This window comes from Syngnathus scovelli, chromosome 5, assembly GCF_024217435.2.
Source record: "Syngnathus scovelli strain Florida chromosome 5, RoL_Ssco_1.2, whole genome shotgun sequence".
NCBI lineage: Eukaryota > Metazoa > Chordata > Actinopteri > Syngnathiformes > Syngnathidae > Syngnathus > Syngnathus scovelli.
In genome coordinates, this window is record NC_090851.1 from 8,339,447 (window position 1) to 8,353,896 (window position 14,450).

At 39.3% G+C, this 14,450-nt stretch overlaps 1 protein-coding gene across 1 annotated transcript; it reads right to left on the reverse strand.

Annotated features, from left to right (window-relative positions):
- Positions 1–1,087: 1,087 nt before the first annotated feature.
- On the reverse strand, positions 1,088–14,289 carry shoc2 (SHOC2 leucine rich repeat scaffold protein). The gene is made up of 9 exons (XM_049719954.1): positions 14,177–14,289; positions 8,000–9,049; positions 7,760–7,897; positions 7,566–7,696; positions 7,130–7,318; positions 6,342–6,464; positions 5,501–5,638; positions 5,278–5,395; positions 1,088–3,091 (listed from the first exon to the last, which is right to left on the reverse strand). The coding sequence occupies exons 2-9, from the start codon at positions 8,700–8,702 to the stop codon at positions 2,883–2,885; spliced, it is 1,749 nt and encodes a 582-aa protein (XP_049575911.1). The 5' UTR covers positions 8,703–9,049; positions 14,177–14,289; the 3' UTR covers positions 1,088–2,882.
- Positions 14,290–14,450: the final 161 nt, after the last annotated feature.

Consider the following 14,450-nt stretch of genomic DNA (forward strand, 5'->3'; position numbering starts at 1 on the left):
TTGAATCTGCCATTTTTGTCTTGCTGGGATTATTATGATCAAGTCTGTGCCAGTCTAGTCCGTTTTGACTTTACCATCTAGTCCTGATTGTGGTGGAGTTTGGTAACCCCCAGAAAGCCATACCATACCCATAATGCATATATTCAATATGTATATAAAGATGAATTTAGCATGAATGAATTTAGTAAAAGCAATTACTACAGAGGAAAAGGAACAACTACATCTAGATGTTTGTCAAGTACCCTTAAGAACAGCATAATAAACACGAACAATTAAGACAGCCTATCAATGTATATAAGGATTAACATGATGATTTCACAATGCTTTGACATAGAAAAGCGGAACATTTGCAGACATACACCAGATGGCCACTAAAACATGAGTGAGCTGTATGCGAGAAGCCTGCTTAATATGCACACTTTAAAATGATCTATTAAATCTCCAACATGCCTGCATTCTGAAATAGCAGGATGAGGACAAATGGTCCGTAATGCTTGCATTATTCATCATCCTAAACAGCAAGAGAGCAGTCCTCAAAGTGAACTATTATAAATTGCTGATTAGGATGAACATGCAGTGGTCCAAAAGTCATTTTATTTGTCTTCTCACCTCACATATTGAGTCTACTGATCAACACCCCAACTTGAGATGAAATGTAAAATTGGGTCATGTGCAGCTAGCATGCTGCAAATCTAATAGGTGCTTGAAGTGCTGTATCGTGTATTTTCAAAACAACACGAACAGTACGACTAACTATTAATCACATGCTGGTACATTATTTTATTTATTTTTCCTGATGATGATACTAGCTTGAGAATACAAGATTAATCAACACCTTTTTCCAACCAAATGTAGAAAAGGAATTGGGTGTCACCCAATTCCTTTTCTACATTTGTAGTCTTCTTGTGTAGTTTTTGTTTGGCTGCATTTAAACTGCAAAGACTGACATCATATTAACATTAGTATATTATTAGAGGATTATTTTCACACCTCATGCTGTTTAGGGACAACCACACATTTCAGTTTGATTCAATGTCCGAGTGATATAGAGGTTTTTGTGTAGTACTACGATTCATCACGTACACAATTTTAGGTTTGATTACCATTGTTGGCATTTTTTAATGTACAGTCACTTGAAATAATACTAAGTGAATACACATATTTAGAAAAGAAAACATTCAATGATATAAAATAAAAACGCTGAGCATTTCACTCGCCATGAAGAAAGAAGCAGGATATGCAAACTTTTACAGTTCACGAGAGTAAGTTCCTTTTAACATTGACCGGATAAAACCTCCTCAAAAGACAAGTCAATTGTTACTCTAAGCCTGCAAAACACAATTCTTTCCAAGTGATGCAAACTTCCCAAGATAAACTTACAGATCAATTATTCTTAATGAAAGAAAATGCCCCCATTGAAAAATAACCGATGAGAGGCTACTGCGTTTGTGTTAAACAGAGGATGCCAATGTTTTTATTCCAAAAAAGTGCATAAGAGCAGCAGCATTACTGGGACAGTGTGGGACAAAATATCATATTAAAAACAAATTAAATTAGACGGGAACTTTTTTTAATGATACAAATTAAGGATAATATATATATATAAAGGTGTCAAGGGATTACCTGCCAATGATTTATTATCAAACCTTTTTTTTTGAGGCTCTGATACACTTGCCAAGTGAAGTCCTTTAAAAATGTTTGATATGTTGGTCGATGATCGAGTGGATGACAGCTATGCAGCCCAACACTGAAGAGAATATCAAACAAGTAAACAAAACTAAAATTGCACTCAAGGCAACAACCAGAATTTGTATACATTATATAAAAACGTCTCCTATCATTTACCCCATCACCTGTTTCTTTTGATCACATGACAACAGGTGGGGGCGGAGTCACACGGCACCACCCACACTGAAAAGAAGTCCAACTTGCTTTTTTTGATTGGTATTTCTCATATGTATACATGACTACTAGCTATACATTTGACAACTACTGCTGCTATTTCTTACAAGAAAAAAAAATCTCCAATTGCCCTATTTCATAACCGATGATGGCGCTGAAATAGATTCATCCAATAGCAACACCAAGGTGAAAACAGCAGTAATGAAAAGAACATTTTGAAATAATTTATGTCTTTGTATTCTCATGTTCAATAGTGTTTAGAAATGAACCACTGGATCACTCTAAACATAGGCACAGTTTAAAAAAAAAAAAGATTTTTAAAAAAATTGTTGAAAAAAAAAAAAAAAGAGACAAGAAAATAAACAAGAATAAAGTACAAAAAAAAGTATAAACACGCCATCATTAGACCTTTGTTCTCTGTGGTCAAGAAGTAATTAACACAAGTAATCATCACAAGAGAGTGAGGTTGATGTCTAAATACAAAAGAAAAATGACACCTTTAAATTATGGCAGCAGCAGTAAATGTTACGACCCAAAGACTTGTTTTGTTTGTTTTTGCATATAGCTGTATCCTCGCTCACATAGTAGATTCTTGTAATTACTGTAAATACGTACATTGGCAATGGGAGCACGCTTTATATGATTCAAAGACTTGCCACTTAGCTCACAGTTACTCAATATAGAAATTCATGTACTATCTTCAGTTTTGGCAAAGAGATGGGAATATTTTCCTCCCGTACAATTCGGAATGGGAAGATGAGAGTGAGTGATGAGGGGGTCCAAGAATAATTGTTATTAAGTGGAGCAATGCAGAGTCTCAAACGTGTCTCTTTTTGTCTGCACAAAAATGGTGAGAGAAAGTCTCCTTCTGCGTCCATCTCCTCTGCTTCCTTCCCAACCGACACTGACGCCTTGACTTCTTTACAGTGTATGATACACGGAATGGGGTGGGCGGGCAGGCATGTGTGTGGGCTCTGTCCTCAGACTATGGCACGGTACGGTCCCTGCATCTTGAGGAACTGGATGATGAAGGAGGGGCCCCCGGCCACAATCTGGGGCGGCAGGTGGCTGAGGGGACAGTTTTCGATGCTCATAATGGACAGCTTGCTGCACAGGGCCAGCTCAAAGGGCAGGCTGTGCAGATTGGGGTTGTCGTTGAGGTACAATTCCTCCAGGTTCTCCAGTGTGCCTGAGGAGGAAGACCAGTGGAAGCCTTCATGTTAACATAGATCTGAATCGGTGCAATTTACCAGGGCAAAAAGGAAAAGAAACCACAAAATGATCATAATAAATAATAGCAATAAAAGTGGAAATCAACTGCCAGTGTGAACGTCTCAAGACTTTTCTTGTCACTACATACTGGCAGTTTCTAACAAGCCAGGGTTTTACCTGTATATTCAGTCAATGTGTAAAAAAAAAAAAATAAATACAAAAAGTAGGGTATTCAAATGCCAGATTTGTGTGATTAATCCGTTTACTTTTTCCACCATAAATTGGACCCATAACATGTACAACATAATTGCAAAACAAAATGACATATTTTGAAAGGTGAGTATAAAAAAAAATTAAAAAAAAAAGATTATGCAGTTTCATACGCATGCACACCCACATAACTTGGTATGTGGCTGTGTTCAAAATTAAACAAAGACTTTCGAACTCCTAATAAACAGAAGTAAGCACACAGGACACCATCAAAAAAGACTAATACCAAATAAAGTTCAGATGTTCTAGTAGAATTTGTCTGACGTATTTGCGGTCACATCTTCCTGCTAAAGCAAGCGCCTGCAGAAAGCTTTTAGCAGAGGAATCTTATTGTTCACATTTAAAAGGCATTAAATTGGAGGTACAATAATTAATCCACAAGTAATCAAGAACTATTTTTGAGAATCAGTTATTTAGAGATCTTGTTCCATTTAACTTGTTTGCAAATGTTTGCTTTTATTTTGACCAAACCAGTAACTGAATCACAAACTATTTTTGTGCATTTTCTGAATTGTCAATTTCAAACAATGTCCTCTTTTGTGATAAAGAGATAGAAATTAAAAAATGTTTCTAGTACGACTCATGGATACATTAACAAAGTAATGGGCTACTAGAATGGTCCTTAGTTTCAAACCAACATTACATATATCATGGAACACATTCAACACCGTCATCATCAAGTGGAGAAAATCTGGCACAACAATCAAATGACAAAGAACTGGACGTGCATCCAAAATTGATGACAAGATGAGAAGAAAACTGGTCAGGATAGCTGCCAAGAAGCAGACGGCCACATTCTAGGAGCGGCAGCAATTTGTTTCACGTACTGACTGTTTAGTGCTTTATGACAACAATCTTTTATTATAAGTCACAACCATAAAAAATAAATAAAAAAACTTTCCAAAGGTATGCTAAACTGCAAATTGCAAAAACAACACGCCTCACCAAAATGGAAATTCGTTGACCAAAGTGTGCTCATGTGATGACAACTAATGTTATGTATAACTGCAACAAGATATTAAATTGCAGCAACTCTTTACAGAAGGCTTTCTCTGACTGACTGCCCATGACATTAGTTTGACAGAAAGCTCCATTTTACAGGCCCGCCCCTACTTGTTTAAAGCATTTGTTTGTTGCATATACAGTAAAAGAAAAGCGTGTTGGAGCTAGTAATGTCTCCTTTCTTGCAGCCAGAATCTCAACTAAGTACTTTGAATGTCACAACATATCAAATGTCTGCCTCGTTATTGCACTTTTAAGCTAAAGATACAAGATGTCACTGATGTTTCTAACAGTAACCATAGTTCGAAGCAAAACTCCTGATAACAAATCTGAACAGTGGATTTTGCAAATGGCTTTGCCACTGCTAAGTACAAATAAAGCAATAGAGCTTCGGACGTCACTTGACTATTCCCTTTAACGGAGCCACATTGGCAGTAAAGGAGCGCCAGTAAGCCAATGACTAACAATAGAGCGTAGCCATAAAAGTAATATTAATCCGTCAACATTCTGTCCAAATGAATTCATATTTCACTTTGGTTTTAAAAAGAAAATTTTCGACAACAGACCAGGGTAAAAGCATTAAGCCCAAAAAGACACAGACACATGTCTTCAGCCAAGTCCACTAAGTGTATCTTAAGCCACTACTAGCCATAGCTCCCACCTCCCCCTTGTTAATCTTGTTTTAGCTTAAACTCAACAGTAACAGGGCTCACCACGCCCAATCAACCAGCGGAGGGGTCAAAAGTGGGACAAATTGTGGACTGTTAAGCTCTTGAACCCTTCTGGTTAACTATTGTTAATCAAGGGTGTCACACTGAAATCTACAAGGTGGCAAAACAAGTTGCATAGAGTGGCAACCTAAAGATAAAAGAAAGAAAATGAAATTTTTACCAATCTCCTCGGGGAGATGTTGCAGCAGGTTCTCCCCCAACCCCAGATGAGTCAAGTTGGTAAGGTGGCCAATGCCTCTGGGTAATGTTGTCAGCTGGTTATTTGTCAACACCAATTTCTAATGGATTTAGAGTGCAGGACAGTTACAAAGTAGAAAAGACTAAAAGACTCAAGGTTATGTGTGAATGCTACTCAAACAGAACTGTTTGTTTGCAAAACTTGCCTGTAAATCCTTGAGATATGCAATTTCATTTGGGAGACATTCCAACTTGTTTTCCTCCAAATCGAGCTCCCGAAGCTTTCTCAAATTGCCGATACCATGAGGTAACTTCTTCAGAAGATTATTGGACAAAATTAATACCTGCAAACCAGGAAGAAAGTGCCAAATGCAATTTACTCATGGAATTTAGAGCTGTACAGATGACTCAATATACTTCTGTGCAGTGGCAAAGCTAGGGGGGCACTGCCGTCCTGAAATATGTTTGGACCCCGAGGCCCAGGACCATATAATTGATTTTTGGGTATTTTCTGAATATGCTTTTTTACTTTTTTCTCTATTATTATTATTATATATTCCCACCCACCGTCAGAAATGGAAGAAAAAATGAATTATCAGCATTTTCAGAAAACTGCTTTGAGTTTGTTAAAAAAAAAAAAAAAAAATGTGTGTGGTTGCGGGTCGGACCTCCTTGCTCCCTACACATGGAAAAAATCCTAGCGACGCCAATGCCCCTGTTCTCTTCTGAGTGAGCATAGTTTCTTGGCTACTGAAGCCAATGGAAACCCCTCAACCAACAATAATCCAGAGAGAGAGAAGGGAAACGCTATGCTGGTAGCAAAATATATTTTGAGGTCTAAAAAAAAAAAAAAAATCACATTGTCACGCTTTTCAAATAAGGTGCACCCTAATAATTTACTGCCTTACCTTACCCTTTATACTTAGCATTTGTTTAACACACCTTTTTCAAATCAAGTTTCGAATAGGCCATAAACATGTTTTTGGACACGTATAAAGCCTTTTCTGGCTGTAACTCAAATCATTAGCTGTGGCATCTAGGGCTCACCTCTAGAGACACCAGACGGCAGATATCCTCTGATATCTTCGTCAGCTGATTGGTGGCTAGGTTTAGCTCCACCATGCTGGCCCATGTGCCAAAGTCCAACGGCAGAGAAGTTAACTGGTTGTCCTGAGGAATACAATGGCGTACATTTATAAGATAAATGCGAGACATCTGAGAGGGTCAATACAAGAATCCGTTAGCCGACGCCAGAATCAATTCTTACAGACTTAAATTCAAATGGCCTCCACTGCTGATGGGTCTGTAAACAATATCTCCACAAAAGCCAATTCAGACTTCACAATTACTGTTCACACAGGTTGGGGGGGAAAAACACATCAGGATTAAATTTCATCATAATTAGGAACTGCTTAGCTTTTTTGGACGAAAGGTAGAGACCATAACAGATTTAGTTAGAAGACATCTTTATATCTAGTCGTGATTACCTTTTTATGACGGGGTGACAGTACAGTAACATGCAGCCAAGCCTCACAAAATACTGAAAAAAACCAAGACTGGGGACTTTCCACTAGATTTACATTTCACACAACTTGTGAATTGAATACATATATCGAAATGATATTTATGAGTCTTAAGTTTTATTCTCCACTCTAGAAAGTTCAATAGAATCTATAGTGTTTTATGACTTTCTAAAGAAGAAAAACTAAAAGAGCAAAAGATCTTGGGGTAGTTATTACCTATTACGTCTATAAAACAGAACCTGACATCAGGCGCTGTGGGCACACTAAATTGGTCATGCTGAAAGGAATTGAAGGCAATTTCAAAACATGTACCTTCATGTTAAGCTTGGTTAAAACATTGGCCTTGAGGAAGATTCCAAAAGGGATCTTGTTTATGCGGTTGTGCTCCATGTTGAGCGAGTCGATGGTTGAGAACTGGGATGGTCCACCCACAGGGTATGACTGGAAGCAGTTCCTTGCTAGTGTCAGGCTGGTCAGTTTGACCAAACTCGACAGGAGACCCTGATTAATTACAAACAGAGGCACAACAGAAGGTAATTGTGATCAAAAAGAATCTGCAAGTAGCTTTCATTTGAACTGGTTGGTCGGTCAACTCTAATGTATGTGCTCCAAGAGAGTATAAGTTTGCTAAACTTACACTACGTGAACAATGAATGAAGGTAAATGCAACTATATCAACGATATTGCTTTCGTAAAAAACATTTGGAAAAACATGCTTTTTGCTGACCAAGTTACAGTTTCTACTTACCTCTGGTAACACTGAAATGTTATTGTTTTCAAGATTTAGCTCTTCCAGTTCTCGACATTTGGCTAATGATCTGGGGATGGCTGACAATCTATTGTATCTCAAACCCAGGCGGTTTATGCTGGCAAGGTTTCCTGAAACGAAAGATTTCCTATTAACATCACAGACAATGCAATGCTGATTTGTAAAAGGCATACCTATAGTCTCTGGGAGATCTAAGAGCTCATTGTGCTGCAAATCTAGGTTGGTTATTTGTGTGCAATTCCCAATCTCCTTCGGTAAGTGCTCCAACTGATTATGGGCAACATCCAGAGTACCGAGGTTGCGAAGTTCCCCTGGAAAAAGAATAAACACAGAACAGCGGCCCTGCGTAAATACGTAAACACGGCAACAGGCGACTTGATCTAGAAAGAAAAGGCCATCCACGTTCGACCCACCTATTTCTGCGGGAAGCTGCTTGATCTTGTTCTCCCGGATGCTGACCATCGTGAGCTTGGAAAGGTTCCGGATGTCTTTCTCAACCGTGGTGATGCGGTTGAAGCGTAGATAGAGTATGCCCAGTGACGTCAGTCGGTAGACCACCGGCGGGATCTCCCTCAGCTTGTTGTGCCGGAGATCAAGCATACGAAGATTTTTAAGGGAGTCCAGTGAGTCGGGCAAGCTGGTCAAGGAGTTCTCGTTTAAGGCCAAAGTGATCAGGCCTGAGAGGCAACCCACTTCAGACGGTAGGCTCTGGAGCTTGTTGCTGTATAGGTAGAGTTCAGCCAGCTGTGTCAGCTCCTTGATGGAGGTGGGCAACATGTGAATAGACCGCTTGGAGAGATCCAGTCTCATGGAATTTTCCTCCCGGCACTTGTTAAGCTCCTTAATCACCTCGGCATTGCTGGACTTCTTGCGTGTACCTGGTGCTGGGTTTGGCCGCTTGATCGTATTGTCAACTGAGAAGGCAACACCCGGTGTTGAGCTGCTGGTGTCCTTCTTACCTTCTTTGGTTTCTTTCCCTTTGGTCTTGGTTTCTTTGCCCCCATCCTTAAGTGGACCCGCAAGAGCCTTGGCCTCCTTTTCCCTTTCTTTGCCACCCAAACCGCTCTTATGGTCCTTTTCTTTTGAATCTTTTTCTTTGCCTAAAGTACTACTCATGTCGACGTTATCGGGTGTCCTGCAGAGTTGCTCATGAGTTTCTTGTCAAGTTACTTATTCAGGGGGAAAAAGGGATGCGGAAAATTGAGCAGGTTTTTAAAGAGAACATCACTCTGCAGGAGCACACACTTCTTATTCTCCTAGGGAAAAGAAGATTTTGTAACACTTTTAAAATGTTGTTCCTTGGTTAAAATGCCAGTGAGTAAAAACTCTGTTGAAGAATCTGGACTGTGGCATCCGTGGGCCACATTCTCAAGCGTTGAAGCTGCATACAATTGCGGGACTTTTAGGTAAAACTTGTGGAATTCTTTCAGGCTCAAAGGGTCATCAAGGTCTTTGTAATCCCTCTGTTGAAGAAAAACGTAACAATTAGCAGTGAGTTTGAGCTTTTGCTGTTCAATAGTTCAAATTAAGCATGGCCTCTGTGTAAGGGAAAGTTGGAAAGTCAAGCGTGAAGTGTGAAGGTTCACAACTCTGCTGGCCTGTTCTACTTAAAGGAATTGTACCTGTGCGACGAGCACTTTTCAGACACTAATGACCTATTACGGTTAAACACCTTTTTATCTGTTTGCAGAATGCTTTGTTGCTTTATGAAAGTACACACAGTCACGGCAATATTCCTTCACTGGATTCTTTATAAATGCAGACGTGGGAGTATGTCACATATGTGCAACTTAAGTCAGTCTAAAGTCAGAATAGTCAAGTTTCAAGTTAACACATACTGTGTGGTAGAAAGGGGAGGGGGAAAAAAAAAAATCAAACAAGACGAGCTGCCACAAAATTTCAAGCAAGTTGGGTCAAGTCATTACTTAGTTCAAAGCAAGTCCTAATATCTTTCTCAGTCAGTCATATATATTGGAGTTATATTTTTTCACTGAAGCTAACAAAATAGTACATTCTCTCTACAAATTCAAAAAACAATAATTTAAGAGCAAAAAATTATACTTAATTCAGAAGAATGCACACTATTTTATTACTGTCATTGTGACCATAAATCTTGAAATATGCCGAATGTGGGACAGCAAACGCGTACAATCGTCAGATTTAAAAATAATAATAATACATACGTACGTTGTTTTTGGTGCATTCTTTTGTTCTCCAAATCTAAGTATTGTGTGTAACTGGGTGAATGAGAAACATTTAAAAACAAAATTGTTCTTCTGACAGGTTTGGTGAGGTGTCAGCACATAACATTGAGCACACAAATGGAAGTTGTAACAGTCCAAGCAAATCTGTTGACTCTCACGTCACCTTTCTGTGACTAAATAAACATAACTCAGCGGTTGTTGACATTACAGATGCCTGGAGCCCCACCTCAACTTGCATTTTGCGATTTCTAATTGTCAGTACGTAATCCGTAACATGAAGTGTAGGTTGGTGGTGTTTGTGGTGGACTGTGTTCGTTTAGTCTCGGGGAGTGGATAAAGCTGCTTGGTATATGCTAAGCCGCGGCAAAGAGAGAGACATGTTTGGACGAGGATCAGAACCAAGTGTAAAGGTTACCATTGCTGAGACTAATCTTTAGAAGTGGCCTTCAAAGCATCGAGCCCCCACAACAAGAGGTCGTATGACCTTCAGGGGAAACCACAGCACCCCTTACAGAGCCCAAAGTTTGACAGACCCTTTCAGAAAAGAAACATTAAATCATCAATCAAAAGGTTAACATGTACTGCACGGTTTGAGGCAGGTGTGTCTGTCCCTGTGTAAAATACTGAACATAAAATGAGAAATGCCAGATCCCCCCATTGTCATCCAGTCCAAACTGAACAAGAAACTTCCTTTTATGGTTAGGGTTCCTTATCCCAGCATCATGAGAACATACTTTGACATTGCACACAGCATACGAGTTACTGTTAGATTCATGTTGTTTTAGGCAAGATGAAATGTGCAAATTACTAATACGTTATTATCTTTTTAAACACGCATCAAGCAATCAGGGGTTGTATCTCCTAATGGTTCAAAAGCAGCTTTGGGGGAAATAAATAGTTAAAAAGGAAGTGCAGGCGACCAAATCAGTTCAGATTTCAGAGGAAGGATGAAGAAATGAATGACTGGAGTGTTTGAAAAATAGAAGAGCAAAGCAAATTACAAATTATAGTATTAAATGTCATGGCTACACAATTCCAAACATACAATCTAACTTTTTTAAAACTACAGTTATAACAGTTGAATGACAACAACACAATCTGTTCTTGGATTAGTTTGTATTTCAAAACTAAATGTAAAACCCACCAAACTAAAATCTTTTTGCTATACAGAAGGTCCCAATTTTACAACCCGCAGCAACATAACATGATTAACATTATTTAGCCATTTTCAACAGTAAAAAGATTTTAAAAAAATGTCTGTACTGGTAATTAATTTGATAACTCAATTATTTTGCAATTTATAATGAATACCTTTTAGAACACATTTTGCCACTTGTTGTCGACTGGAAATCACCTGTGCTCAGGGTTTGGTGCAGTGGAATCTAAATACTGCTTGGCGAGGTTCAAACTGCAGGTAAATGCGACCCAAGTTATTTAGCAATCATCTATAATTTCACATTTTTTTATCAATATTGAGATATTTTATGCAGGTACAGTACCAAAGTAAAATTTCACTGCCAAAGCCTCTTTTGACATTTAACTCACCCAGTGCTCAAAGAGCACACAGAAAAATGCACAACAACAGTCATACACAAAATATTCACATCAAAAGTACTTTGCTTTCAACAAAAACAAGCTGGTCAACCCCAGCTCCAGCTGAGCATCCTATCAAGCCAATGGGATCGGGAACAAAAACAGGCAGTAGAAGTCCACCCAAATAAAAATGGCGGCACTCAAGGGAGCCAAGGCTTCTACAGTCACAGGACTCAGGGCAGTCATCTCCAATTGGCATAAGACTGAACTAACGCTAGTCAAAAGTACTTGGACGGAGCCGGAGTCTACAACTGTGGGGGACAAACAGCTTGCAGAATACGCTGACATTACAATTTGACCGTCCAATGTCCAAAGTATGCGTGGCATGTAAAGCACATTTTCCTGAAACATTTGCTTGAGCACCAAATTTTCCAAGCTGAAAAGGCATTGGATGGCTGAGATTCCACTGTGACAGAAAGGACCCTTCTATTACTAACTTAAAACTATTGCTCCCATCCAAATCCTGATTAATGTCATATTTACAATGTGTTTAACGAGTCTTCTTAACTGACAGCGCAGAACCCTCAGTTTGGTTTTCTTCTTACACGTAGGAGAGGAGGGGGACTACGGTAAAAAAAAGACAATGAGCTTTGTTTTCAGTTCAAGGGATAGACATTCAAGCTTCAATTACAATTGATAGCAGCATGCCAAATATCCCACTGTGCTAGCCTTAAACTTGCAGAATGCATATTGGAGTGTAGTAGTTGCTAGTCCCAAATAAATAAATAAATAAATAAATAAATAAATAAATAAATCCGGCTGTCACTAAAAAGATGCTGACAAATTAGAGAATTGTTTGAGCTCTTGTTCTATGTAAATAAAAAGGACAAATGACAATGTGGTAGCTTTTCAACCAAACTGGAGAGCAGGCCCATTAACAATAACATAGCGTGCTACACACTATCGCCAAGTGTCTAATGAGCCTGTTTTATGGATTAAAAAAAAAAAGGCTTAAAGGGTAGTCCAAGGACACAGAGAATTACAAGTAGAAATGTGACAAGAGTTTCCAGAAATGACTGTCAGAATGCTAAATGTGGTTTGCATGCAGAGAATGCCCCCTATAACCACAGTACAAGTACAGCGAATTTTGGAAATCGTATGATGGGTTCCAGAGAAAATGAGTTGGGTTTCCTTGTGGCAGCAAAAAAATTGCCTTTTTGTAGAATGTGTTTCTGAGCGATACCTTCACATTCGCGTAAGAGTATAAATGTTGCTATTGCTGAGCATATCTCCTCGACACTTCTGGTTCATTTGCTATTTTGTGAACCGCTTTTCCAATTGTCTGGCAAGTTTCAATGAAAAATATCCACCATAAACTAGTACGGGGCAAAATTTCAAGGGACAATATATAGTAATACAATAATATGGTCACAATAATAATATATTTGTAATATTTATCAATCATAGATTAGATTTAGCAACATGGATTATTTCATTCTGAAACAGAGCGAAATCCATATAGAGCACGCTTTTATAGATCAAATTTAAAAACTATTAAAATTTCTCAAAAACCCGATTTGATACAAAAAATATATTTTTTTAAATTAGCATCAAAATTACATTTAGGGGCGCATAAAGACATCTCTGGTTAAAATTTGCAGTTAAGGGTAATCTATCATAGCACTGATTAACTTATTGATGTGTGGCGGTCAGGTACGACAGCATGCAGTTGGTTTGAATTTTAGTCGGATAAAGCATGACCGTATTGGTTGAGAAATTACAATTTCTGTGTTGCTGACATCGACAAACCCTTCGATAGTTAATTGGACTACAGTTAAAACTCTGGACGGTGACTGTGCTAATGACAAATCCTTAGAATCAGATTAGCAGTCATGCATGTCATTACACTTTTCTACATTATTTCTTGTGCATGCAATATCTTGAGCACGTTGTCTCATGTCTAACATACAATTTGACGTAATTATTTGGGTTACGTCGACTTGTGGTAAGTGTTGTGAAACATCTCGTAAGACACAGTTTTGATTGCGTGGGTGATGATCGACAGATTCATGAACAAAAAAAAACATTTTGGAGAACCCCATGAAGAGGAAAAATATTGAAATATGTAACTGACAAGGACACAGGAAATAAAAGCAAGTAAGCTAAACGTGAAAAGCAAACGTCAGTGTTGCAGAGTGCTAACTTGCTAACGTCAGCGAGCCAGCAGGTTAGCATCTTGAGCTAACCGAATTCCAAGACATGTAACAAGTCCAAAACAAACCGCTGCAGTTAGATGCATTAAAACAAGTTTAAGAGCGTTCACGTATTTGGTGAGGTGGCAAACGTCTTGTGTTTGCCACTAACTGCTAGCGATGATGTTTGTCTCAAATTGAGCTAGCGGTACGTAGGCCCAAACGAAGCGGCTGGCTGACGCGAAACCGCTCGCCAGCCACGACTTGGACCGAGAAACGAAGCCTCCGCTGAGGCCAGCTGAGGGCCATCGGTCGCTGGGTAGACACCCAACACCAAGAGCCACGGAAGCAAGCGACATCTTGGCGCAAGAGGCAATGACGACAAATAGAGCGCGGACTCTTTTTTACTACAGCATCCGAACGGTTCCTGTATTGAGTGTTAGCCGAAGAAAGAGAAAAAACAGAAAAGAAAACACTCCTAAAACAGCGGCCATTCCGAAGCTGAACAAAAGAGTGCGTTTGTATTTGTTACAGTAAAATGACACTCGGGCGTTACGTTGGTTTGATTAAAAGCTTGGTTAGTGTACAGTCTCTGGACCTGCGTGACAAGGAAAACCGTGTGTGAAATGTCAAGTGTAAATCTGATAATATAGTGTTTTACCTTCAGAGGTGTGACTCCGCCATCCTCGCTGCTTCCTCCTCTTTTCCAAGCAACACTGGTGCTGCTCGGCTCCCCCGCCCCGCCCTCACGGTTACTAAACTGCGTCATTCCCGCACTGACCAATCGCGTTTTTCGACACCAGCTGCGCCTCGCCTGCCCGCAAAGCGGACATGCGCAGTGGGATTCGGCGGCCGACGACGCGACAACAGGCTGCCACTAAAAAAAAACTCAACTTCTCTGCAGCTTTCCAAGAACAGGAAATTCACTCATAGTC

Coding starts and splice junctions, on each gene's coding strand:
- shoc2 (XM_049719954.1), bottom strand. CDS start 8,702: ATGAGTAGTACTTTAGGCAAAGAAAAAGATTCAAAAGAAAAGGACCAT. Junction 7,697..7,759: donor AGATCTCCCAGAGACTATAG/GTATGCCTTTTA, acceptor CTTTCGTTTCAG/GAAACCTTGCCAGCATAAAC. Junction 6,465..7,129: donor TAACCAAGCTTAACATGAAG/GTACATGTTTTG, acceptor TGTATTCCTCAG/GACAACCAGTTAACTTCTCT.